The sequence below is a fragment of the Carex rostrata genome, chromosome 13 (assembly GCF_964058835.1).
Source record: "Carex rostrata chromosome 13, lpCarRost1.2, whole genome shotgun sequence".
Classification (NCBI taxonomy): domain Eukaryota; kingdom Viridiplantae; phylum Streptophyta; class Magnoliopsida; order Poales; family Cyperaceae; genus Carex; species Carex rostrata.
In genome coordinates this window covers 6,883,931-6,901,309 of record NC_135930.1, presented here as the reverse complement: position 1 = coordinate 6,901,309, position 17,379 = coordinate 6,883,931, and the positions used below count along the sequence as shown (strand labels likewise).

The 17,379-nt window shown below is 32.6% G+C and overlaps 2 protein-coding genes across 5 annotated transcripts; both read left to right on the top strand.

Moving 5' to 3' along the window:
• Nucleotides 1-3,634: 3,634 nt before the first annotated feature.
• Nucleotides 3,635-9,799, top strand: SULTR3;4 (sulfate transporter 3;4). The gene is made up of 14 exons (XM_078314184.1): nucleotides 3,635-3,879; nucleotides 4,185-4,371; nucleotides 5,002-5,050; nucleotides 5,170-5,377; nucleotides 5,867-6,038; nucleotides 6,252-6,317; nucleotides 7,440-7,553; nucleotides 7,638-7,754; nucleotides 7,959-8,085; nucleotides 8,326-8,612; nucleotides 8,779-8,969; nucleotides 9,095-9,177; nucleotides 9,269-9,345; nucleotides 9,430-9,799. Exons 1-14 carry the CDS (start codon nucleotides 3,737-3,739, stop codon nucleotides 9,571-9,573), a joined length of 1,965 nt encoding a protein of 654 aa, XP_078170310.1. The 5' UTR covers nucleotides 3,635-3,736; the 3' UTR covers nucleotides 9,574-9,799.
• Nucleotides 9,800-12,133: 2,334 nt separating this feature from the next.
• Nucleotides 12,134-16,528, top strand: SOL1 (carboxypeptidase D). 4 transcript variants are annotated; one of them, XM_078313715.1, is made up of 15 exons: nucleotides 12,134-12,394; nucleotides 12,665-12,731; nucleotides 12,981-13,076; nucleotides 13,442-13,472; nucleotides 13,562-13,618; nucleotides 13,854-13,949; nucleotides 14,190-14,312; nucleotides 14,405-14,509; nucleotides 14,695-14,741; nucleotides 14,826-14,951; nucleotides 15,047-15,149; nucleotides 15,233-15,295; nucleotides 15,516-15,599; nucleotides 15,781-15,844; nucleotides 16,098-16,528. In XM_078313715.1, exons 1-15 carry the CDS (start codon nucleotides 12,271-12,273, stop codon nucleotides 16,412-16,414), a joined length of 1,503 nt encoding a protein of 500 aa, XP_078169841.1. In that variant the 5' UTR covers nucleotides 12,134-12,270; the 3' UTR covers nucleotides 16,415-16,528. The 4 variants fall into 4 exon arrangements, with proteins under 4 accessions (XP_078169841.1, XP_078169837.1, XP_078169840.1 ...); XM_078313711.1 differs by having other exon boundaries at nucleotides 12,153-12,382; XM_078313714.1 differs by having other exon boundaries at nucleotides 12,186-12,394; nucleotides 13,447-13,472.
• Nucleotides 16,529-17,379: the final 851 nt, after the last annotated feature.

The window sequence follows — 17,379 nt, the reverse complement described above, 5'->3', positions numbered from 1 at the left end:
TACTCCCTTGCAGGACTGAAATTTCCGATTCGGATAATTCCGAATCATTCCCGAATTGTACCCGAATTATTCCCAAATCACGAATTTTTGATCTCGCCGAACCGAACCCGAATAATTCATTTGTCACTATGGGTACAACTGCTGCTGTATCATCAGTAAGCAAGCAAATTTAGGGTTAATATCATATTGGAACCCTGTATTTTTTTTTTTTGTTATTTTCATCATATATATATATATAATAATAATAATAATAATAATTAAAGTTCTTACAATCATAAAATCATTTTATACATGTAGAGAAAAAATCATACATACGTTGATATTTGAATTTTAAATTTTAAATTATTAACATTTAAAAAAATTAAGATATAATAAAACACAAAAAACCAAGGCATTTGGACAACCGAATAATAATTATAGTCAAACCTTTTCTCTATTTCATATTTATTCATTCAACTCTTCACATAACTAATACAAGGGAGAATTTCATGTGTACCCCAATTTCAAAATTACGGATTCCCCCTCTAAAATTCATAATATATTTACCCATCTAAATTTCAAAAACTCAGAAATTTATCTAATTTATTAACTTTCTATTAAATTTTATTTTAAATTTATAAAGTACCCATTTTATCCTTTATTAAAAATTAAAAATATGTAGTATAAAGAAAATATTTTGTATTCTAAATGATCAATTGCGAGAACAAATGATCATTGTTGTAGTTGTCACACGTACATATTGACATTTAGGCATATGTTTGTGTATGCGTCACAAGTAATAAATGAATCGTTTGTTCTCAAAACAGACCAATTAAAAGATTAAATATTTCTCTTAAACAGTTAAACACGTTACATATATATATAGAGGTAGTCTACGGTGAGTTGCGAAATAAAACACGTTTCTACTTCACGCTGTATTTTTATTTTGAAAGTCCAAATTACCGATCCAAACCGTTAGATATTTAATCCATATTGAAATGTGCTTGGAGACCAAATTTTACATTTTTTGAAATTTTTTTACTATTTATTAAGCATTTTTAAAAATTGCTGTTTTGCTGTGAACAGTAAAAAACAGTAAAATTTTCTGGACCATCAGATCAGCGACTTTCAAAATTGCTTAATAAATAGTAAACAAATTCCAAAAAAAATGTAAAATTTGGTCTCCAAGCACATTTCAATATGAAGAACAAGATGAACGGTTCGGATCGACGTTTTGAACTTTAAAATCGCAAAATATGAGCGTAAAGTAAAATAGTCGCTTTACTTCGCAACTCACCGTAGCCTAGCTCATATATATATATATATATATTAATAAAGGGTGAAATAGATACTTTATGGATTTAAAATTAGTTTTTAATAGAAAAGTTAATAAATTGGGAAAATTTGTAAGTTTTTTTTTAAATTTAGAAGGGTAAATATGATATTATAACTTTTAGAGGGAAAATAATATAATTTCAAAGTTTTTACCTCAAACTCCCGAAAATTAAAAAAAGTACAGTAAATCTTTTATGTGATGTCACTTTTGTACTCACTCAACACTTCCATAAATACACCTGATATGTATTTTGAAATTATGCTTATTTTATGGAAGTGATATCATCAAACTATCAGATATACTAAACCATATAATACATCTGTACCATCTTTTGTTGTGCCTCTTGGGCAACCCTTTTTTTATTTTTAAAAAAAAGTATGGTATATCTAAATTTCTTAATTTTTTAGCATAAGATGAAAATTTCAAATCATTTTTAGTGGTATATATTACACTGAGTTTTGAACATGCCACAGTCACTATAAATTATAAAGTGTAATGACTATCAATTGAGAGCGATTCTCATTTACTATTTTTGAGCGCTTGATATTCTAATATAATCCTTTTTAATCTATAATTGATTGGTGGAAATTCAAAGTGAAATTTAAAATTTTGAATATCTTCAATTTGAGTCTTTCATTGTCAGATCATAATTCAATAATCTAAAATACATGTTCACGGTGGCATCGGCATACTTGACCCTCCACAACATAGGTATTCAGTCAGCGCACCACCGGGAGTTATGGAAGCTGAAGGTACCAATGAAGGTCAGGATATTCATATGGTTAATGTTGCTCGATAGGATACTCACGCAGGAGAACTTAATTATACGCGGTTGCCAGATAAACAAGGGGTGCAAACTATGCAGTAGTACCAGTGTGGAGACATCGGGCCACATCATGTGGTCCTGCCTGCTTGCTAAGAGTTTATGGCAAGGGTTATGTGCCCAAATTAATGTTCCAACGCGCACGGAGCAGAACATAGAGGATGCATGGCTCCGCGGCCGTAATTCATTACAGGGAAGGACTAGGCAGCGATGGGACATGGCCTGGGCAGGTGGATGTTGGACACTTTGGAAAGAAAGGAACAGAAGGACTTTCTCTGGGACAAACAAGACAATGAGAATATTAATAGATGAATCCACAACTGATTTGCACAACTGGGAACTCTTTATATAGTTATAGGAGTGCGGGAGGGTTGTTAGATCAGGCAGGAGAGTATTGTGTACTTCTTGCAGCTTTATTTACTAAGTAGCTTAAATTCAAGTAGCTAGTGTGTATTGTAAATACTTTTCTTTTAATATATATCGTTGCCGACAAATTGTCGACAACCTTAAAAAAAAAAAAAAAATCTAAAATACCAATTGATGAAAAGAAGTCTAATATGTACTCTATTTTTTAAGTTTATTTTTTATATATAGTATGAGATGAGTGGTAGGGGTGTTCATTGAATCTGATTTATTTGGTTTTCAATGGTACCAACAAATTTTGGATTAAATGGTTCATGTTTTGGGTTTAAATGGTTCAGTTCAATTCAAATTTTGAATTACTTTAGGCTTTTTTTATATTTGATTCGGTTTAATCTCTCTTATTTCAGTTTGACTAATATATATATATTTATATTTATATTCATGATTATTAAATGTATTTGTGTATGTATTGAGTTTTGAATTTTTGAAATTTGATTTCTCTTATATTGGTTCAACCAAACAAACTAAAATTTACTTCGGTTCTTTTAGTTCGACTGTTGTTTGGTTAACAAGTTTAATATGATTGATTCGTTTTGATTTTTGAAAATTGAATAAAATTTTAATTTGGTTTTAACTAAACCAAACCGTTTGAACACTACTAGATAAGTGCCAAAATTTCCCAAAATCACCTTCAACAGTATAAATCAAGTTTTGAACTATGACCTTTCAAACGAAAAATATTATTTTACCTAATTATATGTTAATGTGGTTATAGTACAGTACATTTAAAGTACTTGCCTAATATATTCCGTCTTATCTATAATTGACAAGTGGAATCCAAAATGATGTTTGAGATATCTGTCAGATTATCATTATTCAACAATTGAGAAGCCTTACTATTCTTGCAAATTTACAATTCAGAGAATGCAAGTATTAAAAACAATTGAAATACTCGGAAAAAGAAATTGCCATGTCCAAATCTCTCCTTCTCGATCTCATGGTCGATTAGCGGGTTAATGGATCCATTAACCAAACCCAAAACCCAACAAGGTAGCCGTTCCACGTGTCATCGAATCTCTTCCCACCCCCACTAAACCCTCTATAAATACAATCTCCACGCTCTCTTTCCCTCTCAAGGCAGTTTACTTCCTCCTTCCCACTCTAGTTTCTCCATTTAGAAGCTCAAAAGCTTCAATCTTTTTTTTACTATATTTTCATTTGAAGAAGCTCAGGAGATGGTTGGGAACTCAAATAGGGTCACAGATAACGACCTAGAATCCCAATTTGCACAACACCAACAAAATATGCAACACATGGAAATACACAAGGTGGCGTTGCCTCAAGGAAACCAAAGCACATGGAAATCACTCAAGCAAAGGTGAACCATGAAATCTCCATAACAATAGTTTTTGGGCTGTGAAAAAATATATTCCATGCATCTACAAACCATCGGAAAATTAAAAAATTACATCTTTTTTGGGGGAGCTCAATGTACCTCTTTATTTCAATAGCATAATTTTGTGATATATATATGTTTTAATTGTTAGTTTCTATTTCAGTATATTTATTTTAGGTGGAATAATTAATTCGTTAGTAACAAAATAATTAAATTTCTAGGTTAGCAAGATATATTTGTCTAATATCTTGTGATATTTATTAATTCTTTCGTTTTCATCAATTTAGATTTGGAGAGGTGTTCTTCCCTGATGACCCACTTCACCAATTCAAGAACCAAACTTTCTTCAGGAAATTGTTTTTAGGGCTGCAATATTTATTCCCAATTTTCCAATGGGGATCAGAGTATAGCCTCAATTTGCTCAAGTCCGACGCAATTTCTGGCCTCACTATTGCGAGTTTGGCGATCCCCCAGGTACTTTTTAAAAATGAAAAATAAATCTTAATCTTTATTTCAATCCCTAAATTAATTTACTGGAAGAAAAAAAAACTTAAAAATATATATTTGAAAGTCCCAATATTGACAAAGAAAAATATAGTGAACTCTATGCAATGTAGAATATATGAATCATTATGTGGTAAATTACAAAAAATAATAATTGCTAAATTTTAATAAACAATGATGAAGCGCAAGAATTTATTTTAGTACTTGGTCTTTACCAAGATTTTAGGAAAGCGCTAATTCTTTGATGTTTCACCTATAAAGGTTGGTGCATAAAGCAATTAAACTTTGCCTTGAAAGTATAAATGGTTGCATAGGCAAGCTTTAATTTTGCATATTTTGCAACTGAAAACATGGCATTAAATGCAGATTTGTCTTTTCTGGTCACCATAAATAGTTAACCCACTTGAAAACTTCAAGAAGAAATGAACACAAAAATAATATATGCTTTCATTTAATGAAATACTTCAAAGAGAAAACCAACTGCATAAACAGTCCTATTCAACAGATTTGTCTATTTTAATTATGATGCATTTTTGGTGTGCATGAAAGATGCATAATATCTCAGTTTAACTAACTAAATTGCTATTTGATGTATAACAGGGTATTAGCTATGCCAAACTTGCTAATTTGCCACCCATCATTGGCTTGTGTAAGTTGAAATTAACCATATATATATACACAATTCCCCCTAACTTTTATTATTTTTATCATTTAAAGCAAGTAAATTTTTTCTAAGCGTATTGTTGTTTTTACGCCTATTCAATACAGATTCAAGCTTTGTGCCACCTCTTATATACTCGGTGCTGGGAAGCTCCCGGGACCTAGCAGTGGGGCCAGTCTCGATTGCCTCTTTGGTAATGGGGTCCATGCTCAGAGATGCAGTGTCTCCTGAGCTGCAGCCTATGCTTTATCTCCAACTTGCTTTCACCGCCACCTTCTTTGCAGGTGTTTTTCAAGCTTCCTTGGGTTTCCTCAGGTAATAATTGTACAATTTTTTTATAATGAAAATAATTCGGCTTGAACCCTATGCTAATTTTGAGTTATACAATTGTCATGTAAAAGAAGAAAAACTATCCAAAAGACGATTAAAAAGTTGAGTACTGTATGCTAGTACATTTGATAGCATTTAGTAGTCCTCACTCCTCACTCAGTGAGAAACCCGAATGCTACTATGGAAAATTTTCACAGAGAGATGCAACATAGAAACTTTAGAAAAGGTGGTGTGCATTGTAATATCAACAAACCTTTTTTATATTAAATATCAACATATATAAGAATGATACTCAGGATATTCCTTCTGAGTTTTTTAGTCATGGTTACTAAAAGAAGGTTTAGTGCTCGTGAGAATAATTTGAATCCAATCATCATAAATTACCAAGTCTACTGTCAAGTACAAACTCTAGAAATTAACTAGGAATAATATTCCCCTTTCCACTAACATCTGGATTTGCATTTTTGTCCATAGATTGGGTTTTATTGTTGATTTTCTTTCAAAACCAACCCTTATCGGATTCATGGGTGGCGCTGCAATTATTGTATCACTCCAACAATTGAAGGGGTTATTTGGAATTGTTCACTTCACTACTAAAATGCAATTCATCCCTGTCATGCTCTCGGTTTTTCAGCACAGGGATGAGGTAAGAAAACTATTTTAAATTTGATAATCATGATAGTCTTGGAGGGAAAAAAATGTATTGCTAGCTCTTATTTAAAAATAGGAAAATATTGGTATTAGATAAAATTTACAGACCATTCATTATGGAAAATAAGCACTCAGTGCATATTTTTAAGAGTTTTGAGGATGATTATATAACTATATATATATTTTTTTTAATTCTCTTTTGTTGCAGTGGGCTTGGCAGACAATTGTAATGGGAACTTCATTCCTGCTTTTTCTATTAATAACAAGGCACATTGTAAGATCTAACTTCTTTCCTTTTTCCCTTTCTTTGGTCCCATCAATTACTTTTACTGCCCCACTAATTGAAGGATATTTCCTAGAAAGAATGGAGCTGGTTCATTTTAAAAATTTATAAATTAATAAAAAAGGGAGCAAAGAAAGAACAATGAACAAAAACACAAAAACAAATAGGGCCTATGCTTTGTGAATTTATTCCTGCACCATTTATTTCCATCATAAAAGTGTTTATACTTCCTTTTGAAAAATATTTATTCCTGACAAAAAATATTATATCTTTTGCAAAGTAGGTGTAGTTAATTTTGTAACAGATTGTATATAAATTGAAATTGCACGGAAGTTTAGATTTCATCGCATACACTATAAATATTTTTTCAGTCAAGTATAAACACTTTTATAATGAGGTATGACACTTATATATGGAGTGTAGATATAGAGGTGCAACTATCACTTCGTCTATGCTTATATATTAGGATCATGTCACTAGAAGGCTAACATTCCAAGATCAGATATACTGTTGTCTAATAATTACCTCGTAAAAACAAGTACAAAGCAGACAATGCGTATAACTGTCATGTCAGCACACGCGTAGCTGCAATATATTTCAATTATTGTCAGGCAGTATTTAAGACATAAACACTATTATTAAAACATAATTAAGGGAATGGTGGGACCTTTGGCTGCTTGCCACTAAGGAATTGAAATCCACTAATATTTACTGTATAAAAAGTGATACAAATCTTATTTGTTTAAGTTGTGGTTATTAATTCACACTTTATTAGTGTTTCTGATTACTTTTTTGGAGGAAAGAGCCTTTTCAAAAGGTTTGAGGTATCAATTTTAAAAAACATGTTTAGTATGTGTGTCTGAAAATTATAAAGTTATAATAATATCTTTTTTTTTATTTAAGACAGTGTGATTTTCACTTGCATCTTCCAAACTTAAATTTTTACAATCCCAATCGAGGCTAAGAGGCTTCCGTGTCAAGATAATTATCTACCTTTCTGTTGCTATCATATAAATTTTAAAAGTAAATATGTAGATAACATAAACCAATATGTGAATAATCACTTGAAAAAAAAGATACTAATATGTGAATAATACATCCAAAATGAAACAGAGCTTGAGAAGGCCAAAGCTCTTTTGGGTGTCAGCAGCTGCACCTCTTTCTTGTGTTATTCTCTCTACACTTGTCTCCTTTGTCTTCAAAGCTCAAAAGCATGGCATCACCACTGTAAGTACTTGTTATAAAATAAAGCATTAATTCCTCAAGTTATTCAATAATTTTAATGAAAGATGTTATACTTCTTTGTCATAGATTGGTCATTTGCAAAGAGGAGTGAACCCCCCATCAGGAAACATGTTATACTTCCATGGTTCCTTTTTGGATCTTGCTATCAAAACCGGCATCGTCACTGGCATCCTATCTCTCACTGTAAGTGCACATAATTATTATTTCTATGAATTCAAACAAAATGTTTCTAAACACAAAGATAATTAAGTAAAAAAAAAAGAACTGTGAATGTTTTTCTTTTGGTAACTTGTTCAAAGCATTTCGTTGAGTAACACTTCGAGTTATCGAGTCAAGAGCAAATTTAGTTTATTATGTGTTAAATGTTGTAAATACTTATTAATGTAGGAGGGGATAGCAGTGGGGAGAACATTTGCATCACTCAAGAATTACCAAATTGATGGTAACAAAGAGATGATGGCTATTGGTATTATGAACATGGCCGGCTCATGTGCTTCTTGTTATGTTACCACAGGTATCTATCTAAATTATATTTGTTTTCATAAATATATTTATATAGATCCCTACTCTCCAATCGGTTCCAGACACATGTCAATTATTTCCTCAAAAATACAAAGATTTCAGGCTACTGTGCCATGTTAAACAAATGAAACAAAAATATAAAACCCACTTAAAATGCTCTAAAACATTTTTCTACGTAATCAGGTCTACATTTTTTCAGATAACTAATTTTTTTTTACCCGACTTGAAACAGGATCATTCTCTCGATCGGCCGTGAACTACAATGCAGGCTCAAAAACTGCAGTCTCAAACATAATCATGGCATCAGCTGTGCTCGTCACTATGCTATTTCTCATGCCCCTTTTCTATTACACACCAAATGTTATCCTCTCGGCAATTATCATAACAGCAGTGATCGGCCTCATTGATTTCGGTGCGGCTGTCAGGCTGTGGAAAGTGGATAAGCTCGATTTTCTTGCATTTATAAGTGCATTTTTTGGTGTCCTGTTTATTTCTGTACAGGGTGGCCTTGGCATTGCGGTAAGAGTTACATGCATTTTAGTTTGCTTTTAATCTTGATTTTGAGGAGACAATTATACAAGCATATTGTTTAAAATTAAGGAACTATAAGTAAAAGACGAACAATGTTGCTTTTAATGGTTGTTATGATGTTCTAATCTCTTTTTATTTATTTTTCTTTTTGCAGATCGGAATCTCTGTTTTCAAAATTTTGATACAAGTGACACGGCCAAATACCATACTAAAGGGAATAATACCAGGGAGCCAAAGCTATAGAAGTTTGGGGCAATATAAAGAGGCATTGAGGGTGCCTCATTTTCTCATTTTGGGTATTGAGTCACCAATTTACTTTGCAAATTCCACATACCTGCAAGAAAGGTACATTTTTCTTGCTTTAGTTATTTAATTTGCACATACAAAAAGGCAACTCCATTTAAAATTCATTAAATCAATTTTGATTTTGGTTTATACTAACTTCATTCCTTGTATCATTTTAAATGCAGGATTTTAAGGTGGGTAAGAGAGGAAGAAGAGGTAGCACAAAAGAGCCAATATCCAATCAAATATGTTATTATCGATATGGGTGGTAAGTTAAAAAATCATCATCATCCCTTACTAATGCTTCACATTTACTTTGTAAATAACCTGAAAACTAATTAAAGTTTTTGATATTTTAGCTGTTTCGGGAATTGACACAAGTGGCTTGGACTTACTAATGGAGCTCAAAAAGATCCTGGGCAAAAGATCTCTCGAGGTACTTAATAATATTTTACCCAAGTAGATAATTTTTTTACCAGGATGACAATGTAACTGATGTATTAAGTTTGCTTATTTGTAGCTTGTACTGGCGAATCCGGTTGCAGCTGTGGCTGACAAACTCTACAAATCTGAGGCATGGGAATTGTTCACCTCAGAGGGATTGTATATGACAGTTGCCGAAGCTGTTGCAGCAATTTCTTCGGTTGAGAAGTTCTATCCATAATTGAAAGAAATGTAGTTGATATTATAGTAAAATTAGTCTAACAAATGAACATGTTTTGAGGAAAAAAGGGTTTAATTAGAGAGAACTCTTTATTGTGTTTTCAAAATGATAGTGTAAGTTTTATGTTATGCCTCCAGCCTCCCTAGTGAGAAGCTCCTCTAAGAGGAGAGTTTTGGTTGCTGTAGAAATTAATAATCTCTTCTAAAAGCGAGTTTTCATGCATAAAGATGTCTTCTATCATGAAGATTTTGCTTGATGTTTTATAAATGAATTTTCTGTTAAGCTTGGTAGCAATTTGAGAACTTATTTTTTAAGCAATTCATAAAGTATAACTATCAATTTTTCCGTCTCCAAATAACTGTTGCACATGTTATTTATGCAAAAATTAACAAAAGAATAAGATACAATTTTAAGTGTTAGCAGCTTCAACTTGTTGCAAGTACCTCAAAAAATAGTTTGTTTTTAACCGATTCCTTTTGCAAATAGAAGATAACAGATTTCCTTTTCTAACATTAATCGAACGACAGTATCAGGAGCGAACAAATTAAACAATCAATTAGTACCTTTGGTTCCTTGGAGACGGGTGTGTTTGGATGGAGCAAGAATACCACTAACTTTAACACAATTTTTTTGAGCTATTCAATATTTGAATGGAGCAAAAATAGTACTAACTTACTATTCTTTATTTGTCTTATATGAATTAGCTCACTATTTTACTAACCCAATGAAAAGTTGAGTTAGTTACTATTCTTAGAAATCGAGGGGGGAAGGGACAAGGCGAGAACAAAGAGATTGGAAGGACTTTATATCACCTAAAGTAACTCAAATTTTGAGTTTAGATATGTACTGCAGATCAGTTTTCACACAAATATTAAAGGATCTCGGTACATTCGATTCTGATCAGATCTTTTTTTTTTTGAGTAAAAATAGGGGTCATGCCCATATTTAATTGAATAAAGTGGTTACATAGATTGTATCCATAAAAAGTAAATTGGTAAGCGCTCAAAACAGTTGAGCAAAATATGCTAGAATTAAAATAAAGTAAGACAGTAAAACTAAGCCTAAAGGAATTGGAATTAGTTCAGAGTTCATATATGTGTTAGAACAGAGTATTTTCACATATATGAACTCTGTATGAAAAATTCAGATCTAAACTCAAAATTTGAGTTACTTCAGAGATTTCGGAACTGTTTGGCAAATTTTGATAAACGCTCCCATGAATTTGATAATTTAACGAATCATTATTCTTTTAAATATCTTTAGAGAATGATCCTTGTGGGGAAATTTCGAAAGATTCTTATGTGAAGTAGTACAGTGTTTCACTGCACGTCTGCACCTCTTACAAAATATCACTTTTGGCCTTCAATTTCAGCGAAGGGTTATCTAATAATTAACCGCATTGCGTGTTAGTCTTAAAAGCGGGATAAGGTTGGCATTACCCATATAAAAAAGACTAATATTCTTGTGAAATTTTCCTATGACACGGACCTGTGGCGCTTTTGGAATTTGATGCTCCTTTTCTAAAATCTTATGAAATCTCAAAAGACCTACTAAAAGTTGTTCAGAACAAAATTGGTCCAGGCTCCTCGATTAATTAGAATGTTGTCACATGTAAGAACTCTATATAAAATATTCATAAAATTTAAAACATAATTTATATTTATCTGAATTTTTCATACAGAGTTCATATATGTGAAAATACTCTGTTGGCAGAGGGTATGAGATGATTATGTTCGTGACCAGAAAATCATTTCCAAACCTGTTATATTATGAGTCTCGACCGGATTAGTTCGAATTCTGATCAGATGATCCGAATTGAAACTCAAACGGTACATTATCTCATATAGGATCTGGACTCGGGAATCGGGAGGGGAGGAGGAAGAAAGGAAAGAAAGAGAGCCAGAAATGCAAACCTCAAAAGAGATCCAAAAGTTCTAGCCTTTTAGGCAACGAAATAAATTGCCCCCGTGGGTTAGCTTGTTTTAAAAGGCCTGTCATGGTTCAGGCCCAATAACAGCCGACTTGTGCTGATGTAATCCTAATGTAGTCAAAGAGAAAAATTAGGCTTAATTACTAGACGGATCCTGCTTGTGATGCCCGGAACTTAAACAAAATTACCAGAAAACTAGGCTCCAAGCCGAATGCGTATCCTCTGCATTAACTCAAAAAGGAATCTTTTGAGTTAATGAATCCCAACCGTCTGATTTTAAATGGAGCCAATCCGGCTCCTGATTATGATATAGGGGCTCTTCACTATTAGAGCGGATCTAGTCTGCACTAATTTTAAAACACATCGGATGGTCAGGATTTATTAACTCAAAAGATTTCCTTTTGAGCTAATGCAGAGGATACGAATTCCTCGAAGCCAGGGTTTAGCGAGGCGAATCCTCTGTAGTAACTCAAATTTTGAGTTTAGATCGGACCGTCCGATCAGAATCGGGGCCAATCCGGTCCGAGGTGGAAATGCACGGTCTGAATCTGTACTTATAATTTGAGTTAAGTGATATAGATTCGGGTTTGGTTAGTGTTGTTTACTGGTAAATAATTTCTTTGGTTAATTTATTGGTTGCTGACTTGCTGCTTATTTTGGCGATTCATTCAATATCTTCACTGGATCCAAAGAGGGGTGGAGGGATCCAGGGCGGGAGAGCGCGAGAGAGAGAGGATGCAATCTTGGTGATTGAGAAAATTCAATCCATGGATTATTCGTGTCATCTCTCCGTTTCAGTTTTCATGCTGTTTGCGTTTTTCTCTTTCTTTCCTATCAACGCCGTTGCCAGAGGTGGCGATCGCATCCCATCCCAGCCAGGTCTTTTACTCAGTTTGTTTGTTCGGAATTTTGTTTAATTACTGGATTGTTTTGTTGATTTTATATATCTCCTCTTTCTCCAATTTTGACTTGCCTCAGAGCTCAGAGGTTTATTAAGGCAGTGAGAGAATCAAACTTACGCAATTGCCATTCTCAAATGTAGATAACAATAAGTGGTGACTATAACAGGATTGATGGGATTCTGTTGCAAAATCTCAAATCTGAGAACTATAATTCCAATGGCATCATTTTTCTAAATTTCGTTTATCTTTTCATAACTAGGTGCAATGAATCATAGCAAAGATTATTCCACAAGACATCTTTTCGGAGTGAAAGAGCATCCACTGATGTATGCTTCCAAATTGACTTAATTTGTATTCTTTTCCCCCAATATTATTAGTCTGTTTCACCTGGCATCATTAATTGAAACTTTGATGGAGTCTCAGCTTATCCCAACATCAGCCATAAACTCAAGTATTGCAAAACAAACAAAAAGAAAAGCACCAAGAATATGAAATTTGATTGGTATCTGACTCTGGCATGTGCATTCTGATGCCATCTGATCTGAATCATACTGTGTTCATTTTGTTTTGTATAGGGAAGAAATTATTCGGGGGTATATGAGTAATTTTGAGCTGGAGAAGTCCATGAAGGAGTTTGGAAAGAGATGCGCTAACATATCATATGTATACAGGTACATTAAACTCAGAGCTTTTTTACCAATATCTATTGATTAATTGAAGAAGGCTCACAAGTTCCAAGATCACCAATCTGTGCTAATTTGGGGATTGAATCCATGATAGCAAGTCTTCAGGAACCTCACCACTCAATATACTAAACCATTTGAACCTTTTTAACCCAATATATTGAACTTGAGTGGAAATGAACTTTGTATATGCCATCCAGTACCAGTCATGCCTGGCATTTGTACGGTACTGGTATACAACAGGTTCATTTAACAGTATTTCACCCTTTTCTTCCTAGTTTTTTTTTACTATTTCAGTATGGCTACTCATAAATTATTTGTTTATTTTACCTTTTCGAGGTAACTACTTTCAGCATAGGAGAGAGCGTGCAAGGATTTCCACTGGTATGTACATGTAAAGACTAAATTGTTTGTATAAAAAATGCTAAGTTGTTTTATTTGGTTATTTGGTTATCTATTAATTATTTATGTAGTGGGTGATTGAGATTTCTGACAAGCCGGGACAGAAAGAACCAGAGCCTTCATTCAAAGTTAGTGCGGCAACTCTTCTCAACCTATATATAAATCTCTTCTTTTTATAGTTACCATTTTTTTATCATAAAAGAAACATAATAGACAAAAAAGAGATTAAGCCTAAAGCAAATTGAAACCTGTTATATTTTGCATTCACTGATACCATTATAGGTAACTCTTATGGCTTGTTAAGCATGTGTACTGAAAACTAGTACTACTATATAATGTTCTTATTTACTTATTTAATTACAGTATATTGGAAATGTGCATGGTGATGAACCAATCGGAAGAGAGCTACTTATGCGCTTAGCCAATTGGCTGTGTGATAATTACATGAAAGACCCCTTGGTAATTACTTTATTAATAATTTTTTTATATGATACCTTTTTCTAAATCTTTTAGTAACTCTACAAACCAATTTTTGAAAATGCTTGATCTTTCTTTTTGGTATTTTCCCTTGACCTTGTGTGAAGTAACAAGTCAAAATGCAGAAAAATAAAGTATCTTTCAATTCAATTAATTATCTTTGATATATTTTTCTTTAATGTATTTCTGTAACACTATGTTCTCTTTAATTTTGTTTGACAGGCAAACTTGATTGTAGAAAAGGTTCACCTTCACATCCTTCCTTCAATGAACCCTGATGGATTTGCACTAAGAAAACGCGGCAATGCAAATAATATTGACCTAAACAGAGATTTCCCTGACCAAGTAATTTTAACTGATTTTCTTTTTAAAACTACTACTAATTCTCTGATTTGGCGTCTGCTAATTTCACCTATTAATATGGTTATTTTCCAAAGTTCTTTCCTATTAATGATGTGGAGAGCTTGAGGCAACCTGAAACAAGAGCTATTATGAATTGGCTTCAAAGAGAGCATTTTACAGCATCTGCCAGTTTACACGGGGTACTTTTTTTGACAACATTTATTGGTATATTTTCAAATATGTTTCAAGGAAAAATGAATATGAAGTACCAATAAGACTGAATATAGTTGCACTTATGATTTTCCATGATTTATATTGCTGGTACAATGTTGATTGGTATTGTCTAATCAGTCCTTCCTGATGAAAAGAATTTTGTATTTTGTAGGGGGCGCTTGTCGCAAATTATCCTTGGGATGGATCTGAAGATAAAAGGTTGGCAGTTTTAGTTATACTTATTATCTCCCTTTTTATCATTTGTGCTCATTAATTTTTTCTAATCGATTTTCGGGCTTCTAGGAACAAATATTATGCATGCCCTGATGATGCAGCATTTCAATACATGTCAACAGTATACAGTCGATCGCACCACAATATGTCTTTAAGTAAAGAATTTCCCGGAGGCATCACCAATGGGGCATTTTGGTAGTTTTATTACAAACTTTAATACAAGAAATACATTCCAAGTCATCAAAATTTGGATCTACGAATCTTATCTCTTTATTTTTGGGTATTTTTAGGTACCCTATATATGGTGGTATGCAAGACTGGAACTATATACATGGAGGATGTTTTGAGATAACACTTGAAATAAGCGACATCAAATGGCCTAAAGCGATCGAGGTCATTACCGTATATTAATTTTGTCATTTGTTTTTATTTTCTTATTCTATTTTTAAATGTAATACGAATATTTCAATTTGTAGCTACATGCATTATGGGAACACAATAAAAAGAGCATGTTGAATCTTGTTGCTAGTCTTGTGAAGGTAAATTTATATCTCTGTACCTTTTACTGTGTGCAAATGTTTTAACTTCTTTTAATTAGAAAGGCCCCTCCATAATGTCTGTTACAGTAAACTTCTATATTTTGAAAATTGTAGTCTGGGTTAACTTCAACTATGCTGTTATCCGCCTCGTTCTGCAGATCTAATTTGCAACTTTTTGGAAATTATTTTTCCAATTTGATTAACTTGAAATTTTTATCAGGCAGGAGTTCATGGAAGGGTATTTTCGGGAGAAACAGGCTTTCCTTTACCAGCCTATGTGACTGTGGAGGAAATCAATTACACGGTTAATTTAATATTCTTACAATCTTGTCAGAAAAATTTATTTCTTTTTACATTGTCTCCAATTACCCAAATTCAGCCAGAAAACCATGTAGTCAAAACCAAATAAAACATGAAAGGTAGACCAGCCTGATAAACATTTAGCATTTGTCAGATAATACTTACTTTTACTCTGTTAATATCAGGTTAGAGCTGGTAGCATATATGGAGATTATCATCGTATTCTTGCCCCTAAGGGTAGTTACAAAGGTAATATCATAAAAGTATATTTTTATTTATTTATAATGCCCTTGTAAGTTAGTGGTACGTCAGAAACACCTCCCCTCTCCTGATGCTTAGAAAAATGCCCTAATTACCCTCTAAACCCTCTATTTCAGTTCACATTAACAAGGAGATAAACAGTGATATTTATTTGCCATTTTTGATGCATTTGAAAAAGTTTGTGCATATGAAATTGACTGTAAGAATACAATATTTGACAATTCTTTTATTAAATTTGTAGTAATTGCATCCATGCCCGGCTACCAAACAAAATCTACACAAATACAGATGAATGATGAAGGCGTAAACTTGGACTTCATTCTGACTCCAGAAGAAAGCAACAATAAAAAATCCAAACCTAAAGGTTGTGATTGCAATTGTGAAAGGAGCGATCAAACCGAGTTATTTCCATTCTTTAAAACAATTCCCATCGAGTTATTTCTCATTGTTCTATTTATCCTCTTGTTCCTTTGCTACTTGTTCAAGAGGAGAACTATATTCAAGTTTTCTAGACATAACAGGCAATTTATAGGGGCTAAGCGAGCTGCAGTTGTGTAATTTGAAACAGGATCAGGTGTTAGTTAATAGGAGGAAAGATGTGATTTGAAATTCTTATATGGTGTATACGAGGGCCGAAACAGCTCTATTAATTATTAATGTTGTAGTAAATTTAGATTATAGAAATTGATAAATTATTGTCGTATCTACCTTGTGCATCTCACGGTGCAGGTGCAGCCATCTTTCTCATTTTTGTTAAAAAAATAAAAATAAAAATCATGCATCCAAAATTATGTATCAAGCAACATGCTTTTCTTTACCAGTCACAAATATTTTGTTTCTTTGTTGTATAATAAAAAAAAGTTTCAGAAGCCACAAGATGTATTAGAAATTTATTTTTATAAAATGTCTGCCTTCTATATAAAAACATATTATTTCTGGATCACCAAATCAATATTCAATTGTTTGTCAGAATTTTAAAAGGAAAAAAATTCGATCAAATTAAAGGGTTCAGATCCACGACCGGATAGCTTCTTTTTTTTTGTGTTTGCCACACTCAAGCTGTAATGTTTGAATTTTCAAGTATTAAAATCCATCAATTGGAACTCATGTGACGAGAGTCCGAATTTTTCTTTCTCAATTTATTTTTAAATAAACAATACTCTAATAATAAAACTTAATGATAAAGCTTAACTATTCAACCACTGTTGAATAACCCTGTATAATAAAATATATAAATATGAAAATATTATATGGACTCTTCCAGAAATACTTTGGTAAAGGTTTCCTGTAAATTTTTTTTAGATCAATGAACTACTTTCAAATTATACACATATTCAGCTTCTGCCAAGGCTTTCAAAAAATAATTATACACGTAATATATCCGAATCACAAATTTTTAACCTAACTGAATTGTTTTTAAATCCCAAACTTAATACTATGCAAAAGGGTTGGAAATGACTCCCAAATTCTTTGCACAGAATACTCCTATGCAACAATGAAACGATGGAACAAGTAAATCAATC

What these genes read in the sequence shown, in the direction of transcription:
- SOL1 (XM_078313715.1), top strand. Translation starts at nt 12,271, where the DNA reads ATGGATTATTCGTGTCATCTCTCCGTTTCAGTTTTCATGCTGTTTGCG. An exon ending in AACATATCATATGTATACAG is followed by an intron (nt 13,077 to 13,441) that starts GTACATTAAACT and finishes AACTACTTTCAG; the next exon opens with CATAGGAGAGAGCGTGCAAG. An exon ending in ATTACATGAAAGACCCCTTG is followed by an intron (nt 13,950 to 14,189) that starts GTAATTACTTTA and finishes TTTGTTTGACAG; the next exon opens with GCAAACTTGATTGTAGAAAA.